Here is a 20777-nt window from a genome sequence, read left to right as displayed (position 1 = left end):
AATGCCACATAACAAAATATACAGCTCTACAAGTATATAAACCAACAGAAGCCAGAAAACATACCACATTGGGATTGTATGGTGGGGTAATTCTCTTGTGGTAGAGATCCTCCCAGTTGATGGATGAAAAGAATATGTGCTTTTTTATATCAAGCTGTGACAGGAGAAAATACAGTGAAGTTAGTCATGCCTCATTCTAAAGTTTCAAGTGAAAATTATGTTGTTTGGATTAAAGACCTTGAAATGATTAGATCTGTTACCCAACACATTGCATGTGCTCAGTGTAAAAGACAGTATCCATAACTATTATTGAGATTGTTTTGCATCAAAACTTAATCTTATGTATGCAGCGAATAGGCTGTAGCATTCCTCAGGAAAAGCAATCCTTTGTTTATGGAGTGCCAAGAAAATATTTCAATTTCAGAGATGCTCAGAAAACTTAATAGGCTTAACTTTCAAATATATCCAACCACCTCAGTGCAGTAATCAACAAAACAAAGAGCTGAAATATGTAGCTAAAATAGCAGAATATAAAGTAAAGACATTATGTGCAAACTAAATTGTACATTGTTTTCACTGCACCTCTCTACAGTATTCAGACTTGATCAGTGACAGAGCAGAGGCATTCAACACTGGAGGTAATATAGAGCTTCACAAAAAATTGATCCCTCATATTAAAGAATTGAGATATAAAGAAAGATAGGAAATTTGGATTTTCAGCCTTGAGAAAGATGAAGTGATGGGTGATCTTTTAGAGCTATCCAACTTTGCCAGCATATGGAAAGGATAAACAATAAAATTACTTCTAACACATGTCTGACAGACAGATTCATTACAGTTTCAAGACTAACATATGATAAACTGAGATAAAGAAGATCTTCACACACACAGTCATTAAATTGAATGAATTTTTAGATAATGGAATAGAGGTGAAAGCCCTGAAACAATTAAATGTAATTGTGTATGCTGGATGAATTTAAATGGATGGAGTGGTGTTCCTCTTCACAAATTACATTGTGATGTTGTAATATCTCTCATGTAGTCAAAACATCCCAATACACATCTTAGTCAAATTAATTATTTTGAAGTGCAGTCGTGTGGCCAATTTGCATAACAGCAACATTCCATTAATAGCAAATAAAATAAATGATCATTGAACTTGTTCTGATGGTATTGATTGTTGGATGAATGTTGGCCAACGCACAAAGCAAATGCCCTACATTCTTCCTCAAAATAAGGTTATGCTGATGAACTCTCCTTCTAATCAGTGTAAAGTATCCTCATATAATCCAGTGATTAGTGTTCAGTCATGTACAAAATGTACACATACAAAATCTGCTTCAGCTCCTAATCTTCTCTTTTGGTCCTTTTGTAGAAGTCCCATCAGGATATCACGAGCGGCTGTTGATTTACCCATTGGCAAGTGGAGTGGCTTGTAGAGAATATTATTGTACAACTCAGCTACATCTCGGCTGTAAAAGGGTGGCTGACGACATTAAAAAAACATTGAGTCATTAACAAAATTTTGAAGGAAATAAGCTTGCATCAAACTAAATTTACTGTTTAGACTTGATTAAAGAGAAGCTTGCACAATAGACAAAATAAATTAATAAGCCTGTTTTCTTCATTTTAAACTGTTTTAGACTCAAATTGGACATATTGTGTAGTATTTTGAATACGTCTTGAATATTCTAACAATTTTCACAGTAACTTCATTGCAGTGTTAATGTAAGCCTACTTGTGATACTAATAAATAAACTTTAATTCTCCTTCATTGTTACAATTATTTCAGTACTAAACAGAGTAGTTAGAAATTTTCAGTTTAATGTACAGTATTTAATACTACAACGTAAATTCGTTCAGAGTATTGAAACCATCACCAACTGCAGTAGCAAGAGACCCCAACCATCTTAATGCAGCCCATTGGATGGGATAATGGCAGCAAGTATATTGGATGGGGAGTGGTGGTCAAGAAATATATAGTTTAATATATTGATTGTGAAAAAATGTTAAAAATACACCTAAATACTACATTGAGTTTTGGGTACAGATTGCAGGCTCAAGTAGCTAGATTGTTACTCACCAATCCAAATAACATCTCGTAGAGGACTGCCCCGAAGCACCACCAGTCAACAGTCCGATCGTATGGTTGTTTTTTTAACACTTCTGGAGCAAGGTACTGACAAAACAAAAGTATATTCAGAGTGGATGCTTATAAATTTTCCGCAATGTGAAAATATACTGTTTGTGAGTATTTCATGGGAGTAATAGCCAATTGAAAGTTCATCAATCACATGACAACAACAAAAGTAAACAAAATAAAAAAAATTCCATTAACTTTCTTCCACGAATTAGAAACCTGATCAACAATCAGAAGTTAGACCTCACTGAAGTGTAATATTCTTGCACTCTCACTGAAGTTTATTTATTAGTGTCACAAGGAGGCTTACGTTAACAATGCAATCAAGTTAACGTGAAAATTCCTAGTTGCCACACTCTGGCACCTGTTTGGGTATACTGAGGGAGAATTAGGCATGGCCAGTTCACCTAATCAACATGTCTTTCAGACTGTGGGAGAAAACTCGAGCACCTGTAAGAAATCCACCTGGACAAGAGGAGAATGTGTAGACTCTGCACAGACAGTGATGCAACCCTTGAATCATATCTGGGTCCTTGGTGCTGTGAGGCAGCAGTGCTAACTACTGTGTCACTGTGCTGTCTTATGTATACAATCCTAGGTGCCCATTATCCACACAAGTATGACCAATGATATCATCATTCTAGGAGTTATCATTAACCAGAAACTGAACTGAGTAGGGTCAAAGGCTAGGAATCCTGTGGCAAGGAACTCACCTCATGACTTCCCAAAGCCTGTCCATCATCTACAAAGCACAAGTCAGGAGTGTGATTAACTATTCTCCCCTTTTCTGGATGAGTGCAGCTCCGACAATGCTCAAGAAACTCGACACAAGTCAGGACAAAGCAGCCTGCTTGATTGCACCCCTTCCACAAGCATTCACTCCCTCCACCACTAACACACAGTGACAGCAGTGCAGACCATCCAGAAGATGCACTGCAGCAACTCATTAAGGCTCCTGAGGCAGCAACATCCAAACCCAAGACCGCTGCCATCTAGATGGACAAGGTAAGGCAACACATGGGAATACCACCACTTGGAAGTTCTTCTCCAAGCCACTCCTCGTCCTGACTTGGAAATACGTTGCTGCTCCTTCACTGTTGCTGTGTCAAAATGTTGGAACTCCCTCCTTAATACCACTGTGGGTGTACCTGTACCTCAGGGATTGCAGTAGTTCAAGAAGACCTCCTCAAAGGCAATTAGGAATGGGCAATAAATGCTGGCCAGTCAGCGATGCCCACATCCCGTAAATGAATTTTTAAAAAATTCAATTAATGCCATATGCTTTAGGAATGATCCTGGACAACATTCAGTCATGTGAATTTAGTTTTAGAGACAGAGCAGAGAAGGATTAGTGTCACCTGAAATGTATGGTGAAATGTAGAAACGTGAAAGATGTTTGATTTGGACTTAGCTGAAAAATAAATAAACTTTGCAGGCTGGATGCCCTAATTGATGTTACTTACAAAAACTATCTGTGTGGTCGCTTCACATACAGGCTTTGATTATTTAACCCTTTCACGCCAAATAAAATATAAAATTGTCACACACGTACCTCAGGAGTCCCGCAGAAAGTAGAAGTTGTTCCTGTTGGTTCTATTACTTCTTTACAAAGGCCAAAGTCTGTTAGTACAATATGACCCTGAAATAAAGTAAAACCTGGTCATGATAGGCGTTCTGAGACATTTTTATTTGAAATGAAACTGGGAAGACTGTTATTAATACCTGAGAATCCAAGAGAATGTTTTCAGGTTTCAAATCCCTGGAATACAAAGTGAGATCTACCAATCAACTACAGAGGCTTCGGAATTTTACTTTTATAATATTGCAGAAAACACCTCCTTCATAGCAGAACTCACCGATACACAATGTTGAGTGAATGCAGGTATCCTATAGCGCTGGCCACCTCCGATGCATAAAATCTGGCTCGTGGCTCTGGAAACGTGTGCTCACGTTGCAAGTGGAAAAAGAGCTGCAGCATTAAAAAGAACACTTCTCAGTGGTTGTAATATGTCAATTGTTTTCCAGCAGTTGCATGGTTTTAAACTGACATCCCTCTGCATCAACATGTTGTGGAGGAGCTGGTCAGTAGCTATAGCAGATACCAGAATGTCATTTCCTTTGGCATGGTTCCCCCAGGATATTGTCAACTTTCAGCGACTAGGTATTCCCAATATTACCTCAGTCTTCCAGTCGCTGAGAGCAACTGTAGTCCCCTTCCCCTTGAGCCTCATCAATAGGATCTAGTTCCCTCACTAAATTTACTGCAAGGAGATTTTGAGGATTTTAGTTCACTGCATTGCAACTGTTTTGCCAATGCTGTGGGTTGAATAATATCAAAAGTTTAGCGTAACATCAGGATAGTATGAGTCATAGAGTTTTAAAAAGTTCAGTGTAACATCAGGATAGTATGAGTCATAGAGTTTTACAGCACAAAATTAAGCCCTTCAACCCATCAGCAAGCGGCTGTTTTAGCCGGAGATCAAAGTATTCAAAACTTAACCTTGATTCAGATCTCAAAAGTTCCAAGTTCTGCTCCTTCTCTGGGGCCTCTGTGCCACCTTGTGGGTAGTGCTGGGAGTGCAGCTGTGCAAACTGCTTTAGAAATAAGGGACAAAGGAGGCCCCGGGAGTGAACAGCGCAGAATCTGGGACAATCAGCAAAATTCCAGAATGAACCCATACAAAACAGGGTGGTTGGCTGTTGAAGTCACCAATGTATATTGTCGGGTGTGCTGTTGGGCCACGTCATTTGTTTTGATTTATTATTGTCGCATGTATTAGCATACAGTGAAAAGTATTGTTTCCTGCATGCTATACAGACACAGCATACTGTACATAGAAAGAAAGGAGAGAGTGCAGAATGCTGTGTTACAGTCATATCTAGGGTGTAGAAAAAGATCAACATAATACAATAGGTCCCTTCAAAAGTCTGAAAGCAGCAGGGAAGAAGCTGTTCTTGAGTCAGCTGGTTCGTGACCTCAGACTTTTGTATCTTTTTCCCAATGGAAGAAGTTGGAAGAGAGAATGTCCTGGATGCGTTGGGTCCTTGATTATGCTGGCTGCTTTTCTGAGGCAGCAGGAAGTGCAGGCAGAGTCAATAGATGGGAGTTTGGCTTGCATGATGGATTGAGCTTTGTTCACAACCCTTTGTAGTTTCTTTGTGGTGCTGGGCAGAGCATGAGCCATACTAAGGTGTAATACAACCAGAAAGACTACTTTTTTTGGTGCATCTGTAAAAATTGGTGAGAGTGGTAGTTGACATGCCAAATCTCCTTAGTCTCCTGAGAAAGAGGTGTTGGTGGGCTTTCTTAACTATAGCATCGGCATGGAGGGACTAGGACAGGTTGTTGGTGATCTGGACACCTAGAAACCTGAAGCTCTTGACCCTTTCTATTTCATCCCCATTGATATAGACAGGGACATATTCTCCTTTATGCTTCCTGAAGTCGATGACTATCTCCTTTGTTTTGTTGATACTGAGTCGTCGCACCAGCTCATCAGATTCTCCAACTCTTTTCTGTATTTTGTCTCATCATTGTATGAGATCTGACCCACTACAGTGGTGTCATCAGCAAATTTGAAAATCGAGTTGGAAGGGAATTTGGCCACACAGTTATTGGTGTATAAGTTTAGTAAGGGGTTGACGATACAGCCTTGTGGGGCACTGGTGTTGAGGATGATCGTGGAGGATGTGTTGATTGCGGTCTATGGGTTAGCACGTCTTGGATCCAGTCACAGAGGGAGGAGCTGAGCCCTGGGCCATGGAGTTTGGAGATGAGTTTCGTAGGAATAATGATGTTGAAAGTTGCGCTGTAGTAAATAAATGGAAGTCTGATATAGGTCTTTGTTATCTAGGTATTCCAGGGTTGAGTGCAGGGCTTGGGAGATGGTGTCTGCTGTGGACCTGTTGCGGCGGTAGGCAAACTATAGCAGACGCAGGCAGTCTGGGAGGCTGGAATTGATTAACATGACTAACCTTTCAAAGCACTTCATAATGATGGATGTCAGAGCCACCAGATGATAGTCATTAAGGCGCACTGCCTCGTTCTTCTTTGATACTGAGATGATGGTCATCTTCTTGAAGCAAAGAGGGAACTCAGATTGATGTAAAGAGAGGTTGAAGATGTCTGCGAAACCCACGCCAGCTGGTCTGTGCAGGATCTGAGTGCTTGTCTGGATGCCCAGTTCAGGCCAGTTGTTTTTGAGAAGGTTGACTTTTGAGAAGGCTGCTCTGATGTCTGCGATGGTGTTGTGGTTTGTCAATATAGTGCAGGAAATCCCTGATCAGAGTGAAACAGTTAATGTGCCATCTTTGAACTGGGCTGATGGAAATTATCTCCACCACATTCAGGAGGTTGTGGTTGGAAGCAATGTGCCCAACATGTACACTGCTGTCTCAGTATTACTTTGGTCGCAATGTCATTGCTGAGTGAGACCAGCACAAATAATATGCAACCAAGGATATGGAGGGGCAAAAAACAAAGGGAAGGGGTGCTACAGTTAAATGTAAAAGTCAGACAATAAAGCTTATGAAGAAACTGCAATCTCCAGGAATCACGGTCCACTAGTGCCCATCCACTTACCTCACCACCATTTACATAATCCAGGACAAAGTAGAGTTTCTCTGTTGTCTGAAAGCAGTAGTGGAGCCCAACCAGAAAGGGATGCTTGAGATTTTTCAGCAGCACATTGCGTTCAGCCATAATGTTCTTTTGCTAAGTTAAAATAGATACTTTTAGAATCTAGAGAAAAGATCCTTTAGTCAGTCCATTTAACTACTGTACATCGACATTCTCTGGGTACATTTCTAATTTGTGGGTGAATTCATATAGGTTAGGGCCATGCTAAATTACCCCTTAGTGTCCAAAAGACATGTGGGTTAAGTTTGTTAGCTGTGGTAAATGGGCAAGTTTATAGGGATAGGACAGTGGTGGGGGCCTGGGTAAGATACTCTTTCGGAGAGTCGGCACAAACTCAATGGCCTGAATGGCCTCCTCCTGCACCGTAGCGATTCTATGGTAAATATCAAATTCAGCCCAGCTTCAGTACACCTAAATGCATGCAATCCTATCCTTAAACAATCTCTTTAGTATTAATTAGCAGTCATATTTAAATTTTTACCCTAAATTTATTCCAATGCAAAAGCACAGTTGTAGTCCCTTTCCCTGATAACAGTCTGAGGTTAGCCTAAAGTTCATAACCTTAGTGTCATATTTAACCCTGAGATGAGTTTCAGAACTCACATTCATGCCACCATTGGGACTGCTTATTTCTATTTCTGTAGTATCATCCAACACACCCTATCTCAGCTCATCAGCTGCTGAAACTCTCAGTTATGCCTTAAATACTATTGGATTTCATTCTTCCAATGCACTCCTAGCTATCTTCCCACATTCTACCCACTAGAATTCATTTGAATTTCTGCTCTCTCTGTCTTAATTTGCACCAACTTCTATTCCCCTATCGTTCCCATGCTCCCTGATCTACATTGGCTTCCACTCAAGGAACGTCTTCAGTTTAAAATTCACATCCTACTTTAGAAACGGCGGCAGCAATGTGGCACAGCGGTTAGCACTGCTGCCTCACAGCACCAGGGACCTGGGTTCGATTCCCACCATGGATCAACGTCCGTGCAGAATCTGCACTTTCTCCCCGTGTCTGCGAGGGTTTTCTCTGAGTGCTCCGGTTTTCTCCCACAGTCTAAAGACGTGCAGGTTAGGTGCATTGGCCAGGCTAAATTCTCCCTCAGTGCACCCGAACAGGCGCCGGAGTGTGGCGACTAGGGAATTTTCACAGTGACTTCACAGTAAATTCAATGTAAGCCCACTTGTGACAAATAAATTATCACAAAATAAATCCTCAATGGCCTCATGCCTCCATCTCTGTGACCTCCTCCTACCCCACAACCCTCCGAGATATCCGCACTTCTCTCATTCTGATCTCATGAGCATGACTCATAGTGGATAGTCAAAGCTTTTTCCCAGAGTGGAAGAGTCAATTGCTAAGGGCACAGGTTTAAGATGCGAGGGGCAAGGTTTATGAGGTAGATTTTTTCCCCAGGCAGTGGTGGGTGCCTGGAGCTCGCTGCCGGGGGAAGTTGTGGAAGTGGATACGATAGTGACTTTTAAGGGGCATCTTGACAAATACATGAATAGGATGGGAATGGAGGGATATTGTCCCAGGAAGGGTAAGGAGTTTAAGTTAAGTTGGGCAGCATGGTCGGTGCAGGTTTAGAGGGCCAAAGGGCCTGTTCCTGTGCTGTAAATTTCTTTGTTCTTTGACTCCAATTTTTATCACTCCATCACTGCTGCCTGTGTCTTCAGTTGTCTGGGGCCTCTTGGCCTCTACATGTTGCTTATCTCTTTAAGAGGCTCCTTAAAACCTATCTCTTTTTAAACGAGGCTTCTGGTCATCAAACCTAGTGGGTGAAATTTAATCCATTTCGTCCTGGTGGGTAACATGGTGGTTGGGCCCACTTTTATTTTTGTTCATTCAGGGGACATGGGTGCCACTGGCTGGCCAGCATTTATTGTCCATTCCTAGTTGCCCATTTCAGAGGGCAGTTGAGAGCCAATCATGTTGCTGTGACTCTGGAGTCACATGTAAGAAAGACCAGGCAAGGCGACAGATTTCCTTCCTCGAAGCAAGTTTGTGAACCAGATGGGGTATTCTGACAATTGACAATGATTTCATGGTCATCAGTAGATTTGTATTTCCAGATTTTTATTAGTAAATTCAAATTCCACCACCTGCCGTGGCGAGATTCAAACCTGGGCCCCCAGAACGTTAGCTGAGTTTCTGGATTAGTGATAATATAACTAGACCATTACCTCCCCTTAATTGTGGGAACGCCCACCCTTCAGCCTCCCAGTGGCAGGAAAAACAGCTGTGATTAAATTGGAGTCGGGAACCTGGAAACTTGCCTACTCATGCTGGGATGTCAATTACACAACCGAGCCAATTGACATCAATTATTTGAGCCCACTGGGTGTAGTGGGAGATCAGGGATTAAAAAGCAGTCATGTGGCTTTCCTACACTTCCAAAGGCCATCTACCAAACCCTATTTATCAGCTTACCAGGGTTGGGGGAGAGGTGTCTTGTTGTCGGTCCTCAATTGAAAGATCCAGCATCAGAAAGAGAAGAGGGGGTGGGGAAGCACGGCAGTTAAAAGCTACTCCCCTTCCAAAACCCTTCTCTCCTGCGATTCCTATGACCCACCTCATGTCCTCATTTACCTGAGTCCATGGGATCTAGCAATGTTCCCTTGTGAAGTTCCTATGGCAGACAATGTTCCTGGTGGTTACTGCCAGCCCTGTAAAGCTAATTGGTGGGCAGCCACTGGAGGGCAGGATTTCTGCTACTGGAGTCCTAAATGCTCGGGACAATCCGAAGCTAGTCAGTTAAGGGACCAGGGAGACAATATTGGGCCTCTCTCACAGAGTCAACATGGTTTTCCAACAGTTTGGAGACCCATGGGACCTGTGTTGAGAACATTAAATCCAAACCAATATCTCCTTTCATGGCTTGCTGTCATATTTTGTTTTGTATTGCTCCTGTGAAGCATCTTGGAGAATATTTTATTAAACTTAAAGTGCTAAATATAAGATTTTTTTAAAAAAAGTTTATTTATTAGTGTCACATATAGGCTTACGTTCACACTGCAATGAAGTTACGTTGAAAATCCCCTAGTCGCCACATTCCGGCACCCGTTCGGGCACGCTGAGGGAGAATTTAGCATGTCTTTTGGAATGTGGGAGGAAACTGGAGCACTTGGAGGAAACCCATGCAGACATGGGGAGAATGCGCAGGTTCCACACAGACAGTGACCCAAACCGGGAATCGAACACGAGCCCCTGGAGCTGTGCTAACCGCTGTGCTACCTAGTTGCCATTACACTAAAGGAGTTAAACAATGAGGACAGTCTTATACTTACATCTTTTCTATTCAGAATCATCTTCTTCTGCAAGACTTTGATGGCATAAAACTTGCCATCTGATTTATGTTTAGCAAGGAGAACCTAAAATAAAAGTTCAGAGATTTAGAGTCCTAACTCTGTAAACCACACTCATAGGATATAAAAGCTATATGTTTTCCAAGTCTATATTGATTATATTTCAAGCATAATTTTGACCGAGTTTGAACTAATAAATTGGATCATATTTCAAGACAGTTGCAAGTTTCTGTCATAGAGTCATAGAGGTTTACAGCATGGAAACAGGCCCTTTGGCCCAACTTGTCCATGCCGCCCTTTTTTTTGAAGCCACTAAACTAAACCCAATTGCCAACTATCCCTCTATATCCATCTCACCCATATAACTGTCTAAATGCTTTCTAAAAGACAAAATTGTACCTGTGTCTACTACTACCTCTGGCAGCTTGTTCCAAACACTCACCACCCTCTGTGGGAAAGAATTGCCCCTCTGGACACTTTTGTATCTCTCCCCTCTCACTTTAAACCTATGCCCTTTAGTTTTAGATTCCCCTACCTTTGGGAAAAGATATTGACTATCTAGCTGATCTGTGCCCCTCATTATTTTATAGACCTCTATAAGATCACCCCTCCTTCGCTCCAGAGAAAAAAGACCCAGCCTATCCAATCTTTCTTTATAACTCAATCCATCAAGTCCCAATAGCATCCTAGTAAATCTTTTCTGCACTCTTTCTAGTTTAATAATATCCTTTCTATAATAGGATGACCAGAATTGCATACAGTGTGGCCTGTATTGCATACAGAATTGCATACAGTGTGACCTGTATTTCATACAGAATTGCATACAGTGTGGCCTGTATTGCATACAGAATTGCATACAGTGTGGCCTGTATTGCATACAGAATTGCATACAGTGTGGCCTGTATTGCATACAGAATTGCATGCAGTGTGGCAAGTGTGGCCTTACCAATGTCTTGTACAGCTTCAACAAGACGTCCCAACTCCTGTATTCAATGTTCTGACCGATTCTGACCTGTTCTGTGAACTGTTCACTTTGACAGACCTGCTTTTAGCTTACTCGATGAGAATACCTTATTTTAAAAATAACGCTCTGTGGAAAATGGAAACAAAATGTAGAATAAAAACAGAAAACATTGGGAAAACCCAACAGTATTTTCTGTTACTATTTCAGATTTCCAGCATCTGCAGCATTTTGCTTTGATACCAAAATGTTCTGATTTTCTTCCCGCACCTAGTGGCGCACTAAGGCTGACTTTCATCTATTTCTATAGCTAGTTATTCTGGGATCAGGTCGCTAATCTGTCGCCAGGGGCTCATAGCTTGAGGGGCACCACTCCACATCAAGTATGGTTGACCAAGAGTCTCCCTGCTCTTACCATCAGCCACAGGTGTGTTGGGAGGATTTGCAGGTTGCCACTCAAACTGTTTGGCCACATTATGAATATACCTTCCTTGGCCATCAGGCCCTGGAGTGGGACTCAAACCCGGAGGTTCTGGCTCGGAGGCGGGGATGCTAACCACTGTGCCCTGAGACCTCCACGACAAAATATAGCAGCTTGGTAAAGCAGGTTCAAAGTTTGCACTGCAGGAGAAACCCAAACATAAAAAGTACAAACAAAATAAAATTATCTTAGCAGTAAAATTTCACTTACTTTCCCAAAGCTCCCTTTTCCAATAATTTTGAGAAAATCGAAGTCTGTTGGTTTGGCACTGCGAGCAAATAATCATGTTTTTAATGAACTGTTCCCTGGGACAACAGAACATGATTCCAATATTAAAATTAAATGAACTCACAAGGAATTGGCAGAAGGTCCCAGGTTGATGTTATTCGGTACTGACTTGACCTGCAAGGGTAAATTTGGATAACGTGATCAAAGGAAGGGATGTGCTTGTTAAATGATTGAATAAGAATCTGGAAATAATCTCTCCCTCAATGTCAATAAAACGAAGGAGATGGTCATCGACTTCAGGAAGCGTAAAGGAGAACATGCCCCTGTCTACATCAATGGGGACAAAATGCTAAGTGTCAAGAGCTTCAAGTTTTTAAGTGTCCAGATCACCAACAACTGTCCTGGTCCCCCCATGCTGATACTATAGTTAAGAAAGCCCTCTACTTTCTCAGAAGACGAAGAAAATTTGACATGTGAGCTATGACTGTCACCAATGTTTACAGATGCACCATAGAAAGCATTCTTTCTGGTTGTATCACAGCTTGGTATGGCTCCTGCTCTGCCCAAGACCACATGGAACTAGAAAAGGTCGTGAAAGTAGCCCAATCCATCACGCAAACCAGCCTCCCATCCATTGATTCAGTCTACACTTCCCGCTGCCTCAGCAAAGCGGCCGGCATAATTAAGGACCTCACGCACCCCCGGACATTCTCTCTTTCATCTTCTTCTGTCAGGAAAAAGATACAAAAGGTCACGTACCAACCGACTCAAGAACAGCTTCTTCCCTGCTGCTGTCAGAGTTTTGAATGGACCTACCTTGCACTAACTTGATCTTTCTCTACGCCCCAGCTATGACTGTAACACTACATTCTGCACTCTCCTCTTTCCTTCTCTATGAACAGTATGCTCTGTCTGTATAGTGTGCAAGAAGCAATACTTTTCACTGTATGTTAATACACGTGACAATAATAAATCAAATCAAATGTCAGAACAGAAAATTACGGGTTAAGGGAGTGTTTTCTACTCACTGGATTGCCTTCCTCATTATGAAAGGGATCCTTTCGGATTTTTGAGCGATTCATTTTTCACAAGGCGACTGGTTCTGGAAAGAAGAAATCTCCTGTTTTAAAGTGCGATTTTATAAAGAGAATCCAATTCAAACAGATATATGATACCTTCATTCTCAAGTGGTACTTGAAAAACTTGGGAGCAAGTAAAGCTTGCATTATTTTTAATCAGAATGGTGTCATTCACAAGGGTTATATAAGAAATTACAAGCGTACTGAATTGAAAAAAAAAATGCACTGAACATTTTCATCTGTGAGACTGTGCGTGCTGCCACCGGTTTCATGTATTTTCAGATTACTTTATTACTTTCACAACAAATCACTCTTGCAACAATTCCAATTCTACTCCCAGTGAAACGGCACGGTGGCACAGTGATCAGCATTGCTGCCTCACAGTGCTAGAGACCCAGGTTCAATTCCTGGCTTGGGTCACTGTCTGTGCAAAGTCTGCACGTTCTCTGCGTGGGTTTCCTCTGGGTGCTCTGGTTTCGTCCCACAGTCTGAAAGGTGGGCTGGTTAGGATGCATTGGCCATGCTAAATTCTCCCTCAGTGTACCTGAGTGTGGCGACTAGGGGATTTTCAAGATAACCTTATTGCAGTGTCAATGTAAGCCTGCTTGTGACACTAATAAATAAACTTTTAAAAAAAACTCCTTTCCCTGAACTCTTTATAATCTTAAACCTAGGCTTTTACTGTCCTCCCCGTGGACTATCCGAAGCTGTTGCAGTGTTATCAGCACCTATTCCCAAGTTAGGTTCTCAGTTAGCTAATTAGATATATTTACAAAAAACGTAAGCAGGTAGGTTTACAGAATGGCTCAATCCTTTGTATAAAGACTGCAAAGAAGCACAAGGTTGTTTAAATCTGTATAAAGCTGCAGTTCCAGTGTATATACAACTTCATCTGCCAGCAGTTTCTAAAACATTCTCACATCCACTTCTGTTTAATCCACAATTAATTTACTTGTCATACTCTAGTGTATTTGCACTGCATTTCTTAGACCAGAGGTTTAAACATTCTCAGTTTCTTCAATGTGTCTGGAATGGATGACAAATTCCAGGAAGGCATAAAGTAACATGTAACAATGTGAACAATGACAAGATATTAGATCTTCCGGTATTCTCATTTCCAGGTTAATTTCTGGGCAGTGTTATAACCTCTTAAGCAAAGTTTTACTTAACACGAAAATAGTATTTGGATAGGAGCCATTTCCTACACGGAACCTAGTTCTTCCTCCACTCACTTCCACTGCAGAAGGTGTGTCAGACCTTGCTAGGGAAGATTGATCTAACAATGTTGCTCTCCCATGTATACCTATGTATCAGGCAGCTCGCTGGTCTCGCTGTAAGCCATCTGACTGTACAGCCTAGGCATACCCTGTCGGAACAGGTAGGTTGCCATCGTTTTACCAGTGAGCATCTGTGCAGCAGTCACATTGTCACAGTAAACCCACCATTAGTGTTGGGTAAGCTTCTAAAGGCCATGCTGTGGGATATAATTAATATTCACTTTAAAAGGCATGGGTGATTATGTAAAAGACAATCACACCTGACAAGCCTAACGGAGCTTTTGTAAATAAGCATGGTGGCACAGTGGTGAGCACTGCTGCTTCGCAACGCCAGGGACCCAGGTTCGATTCCGGCCTGGAGTCTGCACATTTTCCCAGTGTCTGCGTGGGTTTCCTCTGGGTGCTCTGGTTTTCTCCCACAGTCCAAAGATGTGCAGGTTAGGTGGATTGGCTATGCTAAATTGCCCATTAGTGTCCTAAGATGTATACATTAACGAGGTAAAATACGTGGGGATACAGGGATAGGGCCTGGGAGGGATGCTGCTTTGGAGAGCCAGGTCAGACTCAATGGGTCAAATGATCTCCTTCTGTAGGAAGAGTTTTCCCGTTTCTGCCTGCCACGGGAATTGTAGTGGGCGGGATACAGACCATGTAAGGTCTTTTAGAGGTGGGGGCTGGGGGATTTTCTGACCTTGGGGCAAGTGTGGCCAGAAAATCTGGCCCATAGATTCCGTGATAACTGTTCCTCCACTGCCACTGGGTCAAAACCCTGGAACTCCCCTGGAAATTCCTCCGTAACAGCACAGTGTGTGTACCTACACCACATGAACTGCAGCATTTTAAAAAGATGGCTCATTAGCACCATCTGGAGGACAATTATGGATGGGCAATAAAATACCAGCTGAGGAAGTAATACCACATCCTGTGAAGGAATCAGTAATGAGTACGGTCCAGTAAATGTTCCAGAGATTTAATACAATGTAAGGTTTCTTGATAACATTCGGGCATATTGGCACTGAAGGAAATGTACCAGACATAATCAAATAAATGGTGAAGAACAAGGAAAAAGAATAATATTTATTGGATATTTTTCAGGTTGGAGGAATGATGTTCCCAAGGTGTCAGTGTTGGATCTACTGTTGTTCAAGTTGTATATTATCTATGCAGATTACCAACTTTTTCAGTACAATAGGGAACATGCATAGAACCACAGAGAATTGTAATGAAGTGTTAATGTATTAGGCAGACAAAGGTGAGAGGAAATTCAATGTGGATAAATGTGAAGCATTCATTTGAGAGTAAGAAGGAGGAAAATTGCATTAAACAATAAAACCTGGAATATAGTACTGCTCAGAAATTTAGTCAGATATGTAAGAAATGTGGACTTTTTATATCTTCTTGCATTGTGAATTCTATGTTGTGTATCTTCTGTGCTGTTTTGTATTAACCTTTGGTAGCACCAAGTTAACAGCTGGGTTAGGTTCTAATGGCAAACTACTGCTCACATTCATAGAATCCTACAGTGCCGAAGGAGGCCATTCAGCCCATCGAGTCTACACCAACCACAATCCCGCCCAGGGCCAATCCCCATAACCCCATGCATTTACCCTAGCTAATTCCCCTGACACTAAGGGGCAATTCAGCATGGCCAATCCACCTAACACTCACATCTTTCGACTGTGAGAGGAAACTGGAGCACCCATAGGAAACCCACGCAGACATAGGGAGAACGTGCAAACTCCACACAGACAGCAGCCCAAGCCGGGAATGAAACCCAGTGCCTGGCGCGGTGAGGTACTGCATTGACAAGGTTAGGCATAAATGAGGATGTCACACGATGATTTGGGGTAATGTGTTGTACGAACCAGACAATTAGAGAGAGACAGGGTAAGAAGCTGGAACAATTTAAAATGATTGAGACTGTCGGTGGAATGCATAAATTAACAATGGAGACAGAAGAAAGGAGACAGTTAAATGTTTAGGCTGCCTGGAAGATCACAAGTGTAAAGAACAATGTAAAGCCTATTAATTGGCTGCTTGCGAACTTTGTTAATTGTAGACTTGATATAGCTCTGACAAGGATATAACAATTGGTTGATGGAGCTACTAATGGTCCATTAATAATATTGATTATGTTATGAATTGTACAAATTGATAGCTGGACTTTTACCAAATGAAGTAAGCGAAATCCTGGTGATGGGGGGGCTGCAGAGAGATGTGAAAGGCTCTCTCACGGAGGTGGGATCAAGCTATTGAGTTGAATGATCAGCCATGATCACGATGAAAAGTGGAGCACAGTGGTTAGCACTGCCGCCCCGGGTTCGATTCCCGGCTTGGGTCACTGGCTGTCTGGGGTTTGCATGTTCTCCCTGTGTCTGTGTGGGTTTCCTCTGGGTGTTTCGATTTCCTCCCACATTCTGAAAGACGTGCTGGTTAAGTGCATTGACCCAAACAGGCACTGGAGTGTGGAAACTAGGGGAATTTCATAGTAACTTCATTGCAGCGTTAATGTAAGCCTTACTTGTGACTAATAAATAAACTTTAACTTTCGGTTGGAAGGGCTGAATGGCCTACTCCTAATCCTATTTTCAATGTTTCTATGGTTACTTGTGCCCTGCTCATGGGTAGCGAGTACTAGACCATTGCCACTTGCTGTGAGAAAATATTCTTCCTCATTTGGAAGCATGGAAGAAGAATTCACGATGGATTTTAAAAAGAGAAATTGATAACTCTTTGGGAAAGACAAGGATATAGGGACTGGACAGAGCAACAGGACTTCTTCCAAGAAAGCCAGTGTGGATCCAATGGTCTTCATCTGTGCAGTGAGATTCAAAATGATGTCAGTGCAGAAAATAATAGCACTTAGGTCATGATGTTCCCAAAATTACCCACAGCATGTTTACTGCGCAGAGGAAGATTGTCAGCAGTCTGGAGCTTCTTGTTTTAAAAAACACAGTTCTCAGAAAAGTCCAGCAACTCTATTTTATTGTTGCCACTAACTACATGAAATCTTGGTTCTATGAGCTGGAGTCAAATGTTGAGACAAACACAGTTTATGGATATATTGATGCAGCTGCCGCCCTGAGATTGGCAAGGGCTACAATGGTTTCAGGCAAACGTTCTTTGTTTTCCAGTGAAGGCCAACATAGACCGGAGGAACAGCACCTCATCTTCCAATTAGGCACTTTACAGTCTTCTGGACTGAACAAGGAGTTCAACAATGTCAGAGCATGACTTCTCTCCACCACCTTCACTCCATTTCCATTCATTTTACTTCATCTATTTTATTGTATTAATTTATGCTCCAGTGTACACTGTAAATTTTAATTTTTTTTCCAACATTGCATTTAAGAACATAAGAACATAAGAAATAGGAGCAGGAGTAGGCCATCTAGCCCTTCGAGCCTGCCCCGCCATTCAATAAGATCATGGCTGATCTGTCGTGGCTCAGTTCCACATTCCCGCCCTCTCCCCATAACCCTTAATCCCCTCTCTTATCAAAAATCCATCAATCCGCTTCTTAAAAATATTTAGCGAGGTAGCCTCCACCACTTCAACGGGCAGAGAATTCCAGAGATTCACCACCCTTTGAGTGAAGAAGTTCCTCCTCAACTCCGTTCTAAACCGCGCCCCCCCCTTTATCTTGAGGCTGTGCCCCCTAGTCCTACTATCCTTTCTGAGCGGGAAGAGTCTCTCCACCTCTATCCTATCCATCCCATTCATCATCTTATACGTCTCAATGAGATCTCCCCTCATTCTTCTAAACTCTAACGAGTACAAGCCCAGTTTATTCAGCCTCTCCTCATAGCTCAACCCCCTCAACTCCGGCATCAGCCTAGTAAACCTCCTGTGCACTCCCTCCAAGGCCAAAATATCCTTGCGTAAGTACGGCGCCCAAAACTGCACACAGTACTCCAGCTGCGGCCTCACCAATGCCCTATACAGCCGCAGCAAGACCTCCCTACTTTTATATTCAATCCCCCTCGCTATGAAGGCCAGCATCCCATTCGCCTTCCTGACCACCTGCTGCACCTGCAAGCTTCTAATTTCCGCTTTCAATCTTGTTCCCCCCCACCCCACCAGGGCCATCTGCTACATTCCTCAGGTTGTCCTTTGACACTCTGCACCTTTGTTCTGTAATTTACACATTCTGATCTCTTAATGGACGCTATTAGCACCATTCTCAGCCATTAATCACCATCCTTTTGCCTATGACACCTTGTTTAATTTAACCCCCATTTCTGTCCCCCCACCCCCTCTTACAATATAAATCTCATTCTATTTTCTTTGCCTTTAGTTCTGACAAAGGGTTATCTAGACTCAAAACATTGGCTTTATTCTTTCTCCACAGATGCTGTCAGACCTGCTGAGATTTTCCAGCATTTTCTGTTTTTGTTTCAGTTTCCAGCATTCGCAGTATTCCCTACTTGTTTGGCACCAATTCAGATTGTCAGAACCCGGGAGGGAATTCCCTGGTTGCATTTACTTGTAGGCAAGTATAAGAGCTCCTGCCTTTGTAATTATAATATTTTGATGTGTGTGGGGGGAGCATCCACATACTCTGAATATTTAAATCAACTCTGGCCAAGCTTTTTTTTTTAAAATAAGAGTTTTGTAGATAACAAGCATTTTTTAAAAAAGAGAGACTAGAGTTATTTTCCTCCTTTGAGGGTAAAATTCAGGTTGTTGACATTGCCTCGAGGCACAGCTGGAGGACTGTGGCAGTTCTGGTCACCTCACTATAGGAAGGACGTGATTGCATTGGAGAGGGAGGACGGGGAGAGCAGGGACGGAGGTGGGGGGGATTCAGTGGAGATTCACCAGGATGTTACATGGGATGGAGTATATAAGGAGAGGCTGGATAGGCTTGGACTGTTTTCTCTAGGGTAGAGAAGGCTAAGGGGAGTGGGGGCAAGATTGAGGTGTATAAGATTATCAGGGGTATGGACAGGGTGAGTAGGGAACAGTTGTTCCCCTTGTTTAGATAGGCTAGATTGTCTAGATAGGCTGGGCGAATGGGCCAGGAAATGGCAAATGGAATTTAATGTTGGCAAGTGTGAGGTGGTCCACTTTGGTAGGAAGAATGGTAGGAAGGACTATTACTTACGGGGCGAAAAACTGCAGCAGGCGACGGTGCAGAGGGACCTCGGGGTCCTTGTGCATGAGTCGCAAAAACCCAGCTTGCAGGTGCAGCAGGTGGTCAGGAAGGCGAATGGGATGCTGGCCTTCATCGCGAGGGGGATTGAATATAAAAGTAGGGAGGTCTTGCTGCAGCTGTATAGGGCATCGGTGAGGCCGCAGCTGGAGTACTGTGTGCAGTTTTGGGCGCCGCACCTGCGCAAAGATATTTTGGCCTTGGAGGGAGTGCAGAGGAGGTTTACTAGGCTGATACCGGAGTTGAGGGGGTTGAGCTATGAGGAGAGGCTGAATAAACTAGGCTTGTACTCCTTAGAGTTTAGAAGAATGAGGGGAGATCTCATTGAGACGTATAAGGTGATGAATGGGATGGATAGGATAGAGGTGGAGAGACTCTTCCCGCTCAAAAAAGACAGTAGGACTAGGGGGCACAGCCTCAGGATAAAGGGGGGGGCGGTTTAGAACGGAGTTGAGGAGGAACTTCTTCACTCAAAGGGTGGTGAATCTCTGGAATTCTCTGCCCGTTGAAGTGGTGGAGGCTGCCTCGCTAAATATTTTTAAGACGCGGGTTGATGGGTTTTTGATAAGAGAGGGGATTAAGGGTTATGGGGAGAGGGCGGGAAGGTGGAACTGAGCCACGACAGATCAGCCATGATCTTATTGAATGGCGGGGCAGGCTCGAAGGGCTAGATGGCCTACTCCTGCTCCTATTTCTTATGTTCTTATGTTTGAGGGGTCAATCACGAGGGGGCCATATTTTTAGGGTAAGGACAGGAAATTCAGAGGGGATTTGATAAAACACTTTTTTACTCAGAGGGTTGTGGCAATCTGGAATGCAGTGCCCGGGAAGATTGTAAGGTTTCCGGCCTCCACTATCTTTAAAACAATATTTGGATGAGCACTTGAACAATCATAATATTCAAGGGTATGAGACAAGTGCAGGAAAATGGGTAGATTAATGATATTGTCAGTGCAGAGTAGATGGGCCAAAGGGCTGTTTCTGCACTATACAACTCAGGGTCAGGAAGTGATGAGAGAGGGGTGGGTCTCACATCACTGCCTCCCAAAGTCAGATCAGCTTCCCACCAGAAACTGCTTCATTGCAACATCAAATTGCAGTATAAACAAAATCAAATTATTCTTATAGAACCTAATTTGGTAATATTCACTTCCAATACAAGCGTCAACAAGGTGCCTTGTAATCTGGTTTAAATACGCATTCTGAGTACTCAGCGTGTAATCATCGGCAGTTCAGCACTGCACAAGCATCTGATCAATCCTTCCCTCTGCTGGTTAACAACCTATGTAGAACAATAATAGATGGGCCAAATGGCCTCCTTCTGCACTGTACAATTCTATGATCCTATAATAGTGTTCGTACAAAGTTATTGCTGAATATGAAAAATAACCAAAAAAAATCTTTGCTTGGAACTTGATGTGGAGAATTCTGATAGCTTCATACATCCTTGGACAGAGATTAAATCTGGTTTTGTTTGCCAAGGTCACCTCCCCCAGTGGAGTTTA

The 20777-nt window shown here is 42.6% G+C and overlaps 1 protein-coding gene across 1 annotated transcript in view; it reads right to left on the bottom strand.

Annotated features, from left to right (window-relative positions):
• The window catches only part of LOC145353847 (serine/threonine-protein kinase Sgk2-like), a 39065-nt gene that overhangs the window by 3507 nt on the left and 14781 nt on the right, over nucleotides 1-20777 (bottom strand). Inside the window, exons 3-13 of the mRNA XM_080204729.1 lie at nucleotides 12790-12863; nucleotides 11886-11935; nucleotides 11744-11801; nucleotides 10074-10157; nucleotides 6723-6854; nucleotides 3997-4109; nucleotides 3863-3899; nucleotides 3693-3779; nucleotides 2084-2179; nucleotides 1331-1486; nucleotides 65-154 (exon numbers count right to left, since the gene is read on the bottom strand). Coding sequence (XP_080060855.1) covers nucleotides 65-154; nucleotides 1331-1486; nucleotides 2084-2179; nucleotides 3693-3779; nucleotides 3863-3899; nucleotides 3997-4109; nucleotides 6723-6854; nucleotides 10074-10157; nucleotides 11744-11801; nucleotides 11886-11935; nucleotides 12790-12843 — 957 coding nt within the window. The 5' untranslated portion in view covers nucleotides 12844-12863. The remainder of the gene's footprint in view (nucleotides 1-64; nucleotides 155-1330; nucleotides 1487-2083; nucleotides 2180-3692; nucleotides 3780-3862; nucleotides 3900-3996; nucleotides 4110-6722; nucleotides 6855-10073; nucleotides 10158-11743; nucleotides 11802-11885; nucleotides 11936-12789; nucleotides 12864-20777) is intronic.

Source organism: Carcharhinus amblyrhynchos, chromosome 16, assembly GCF_965287045.1.
Source record: "Carcharhinus amblyrhynchos chromosome 16, sCarAmb.v2.hapA, whole genome shotgun sequence".
NCBI classification, from domain to species: domain Eukaryota; kingdom Metazoa; phylum Chordata; class Chondrichthyes; order Carcharhiniformes; family Carcharhinidae; genus Carcharhinus; species Carcharhinus amblyrhynchos.
Note: the sequence above shows the minus strand (reverse complement) of the source record. Positions and strands in the feature narration are given on the sequence as shown.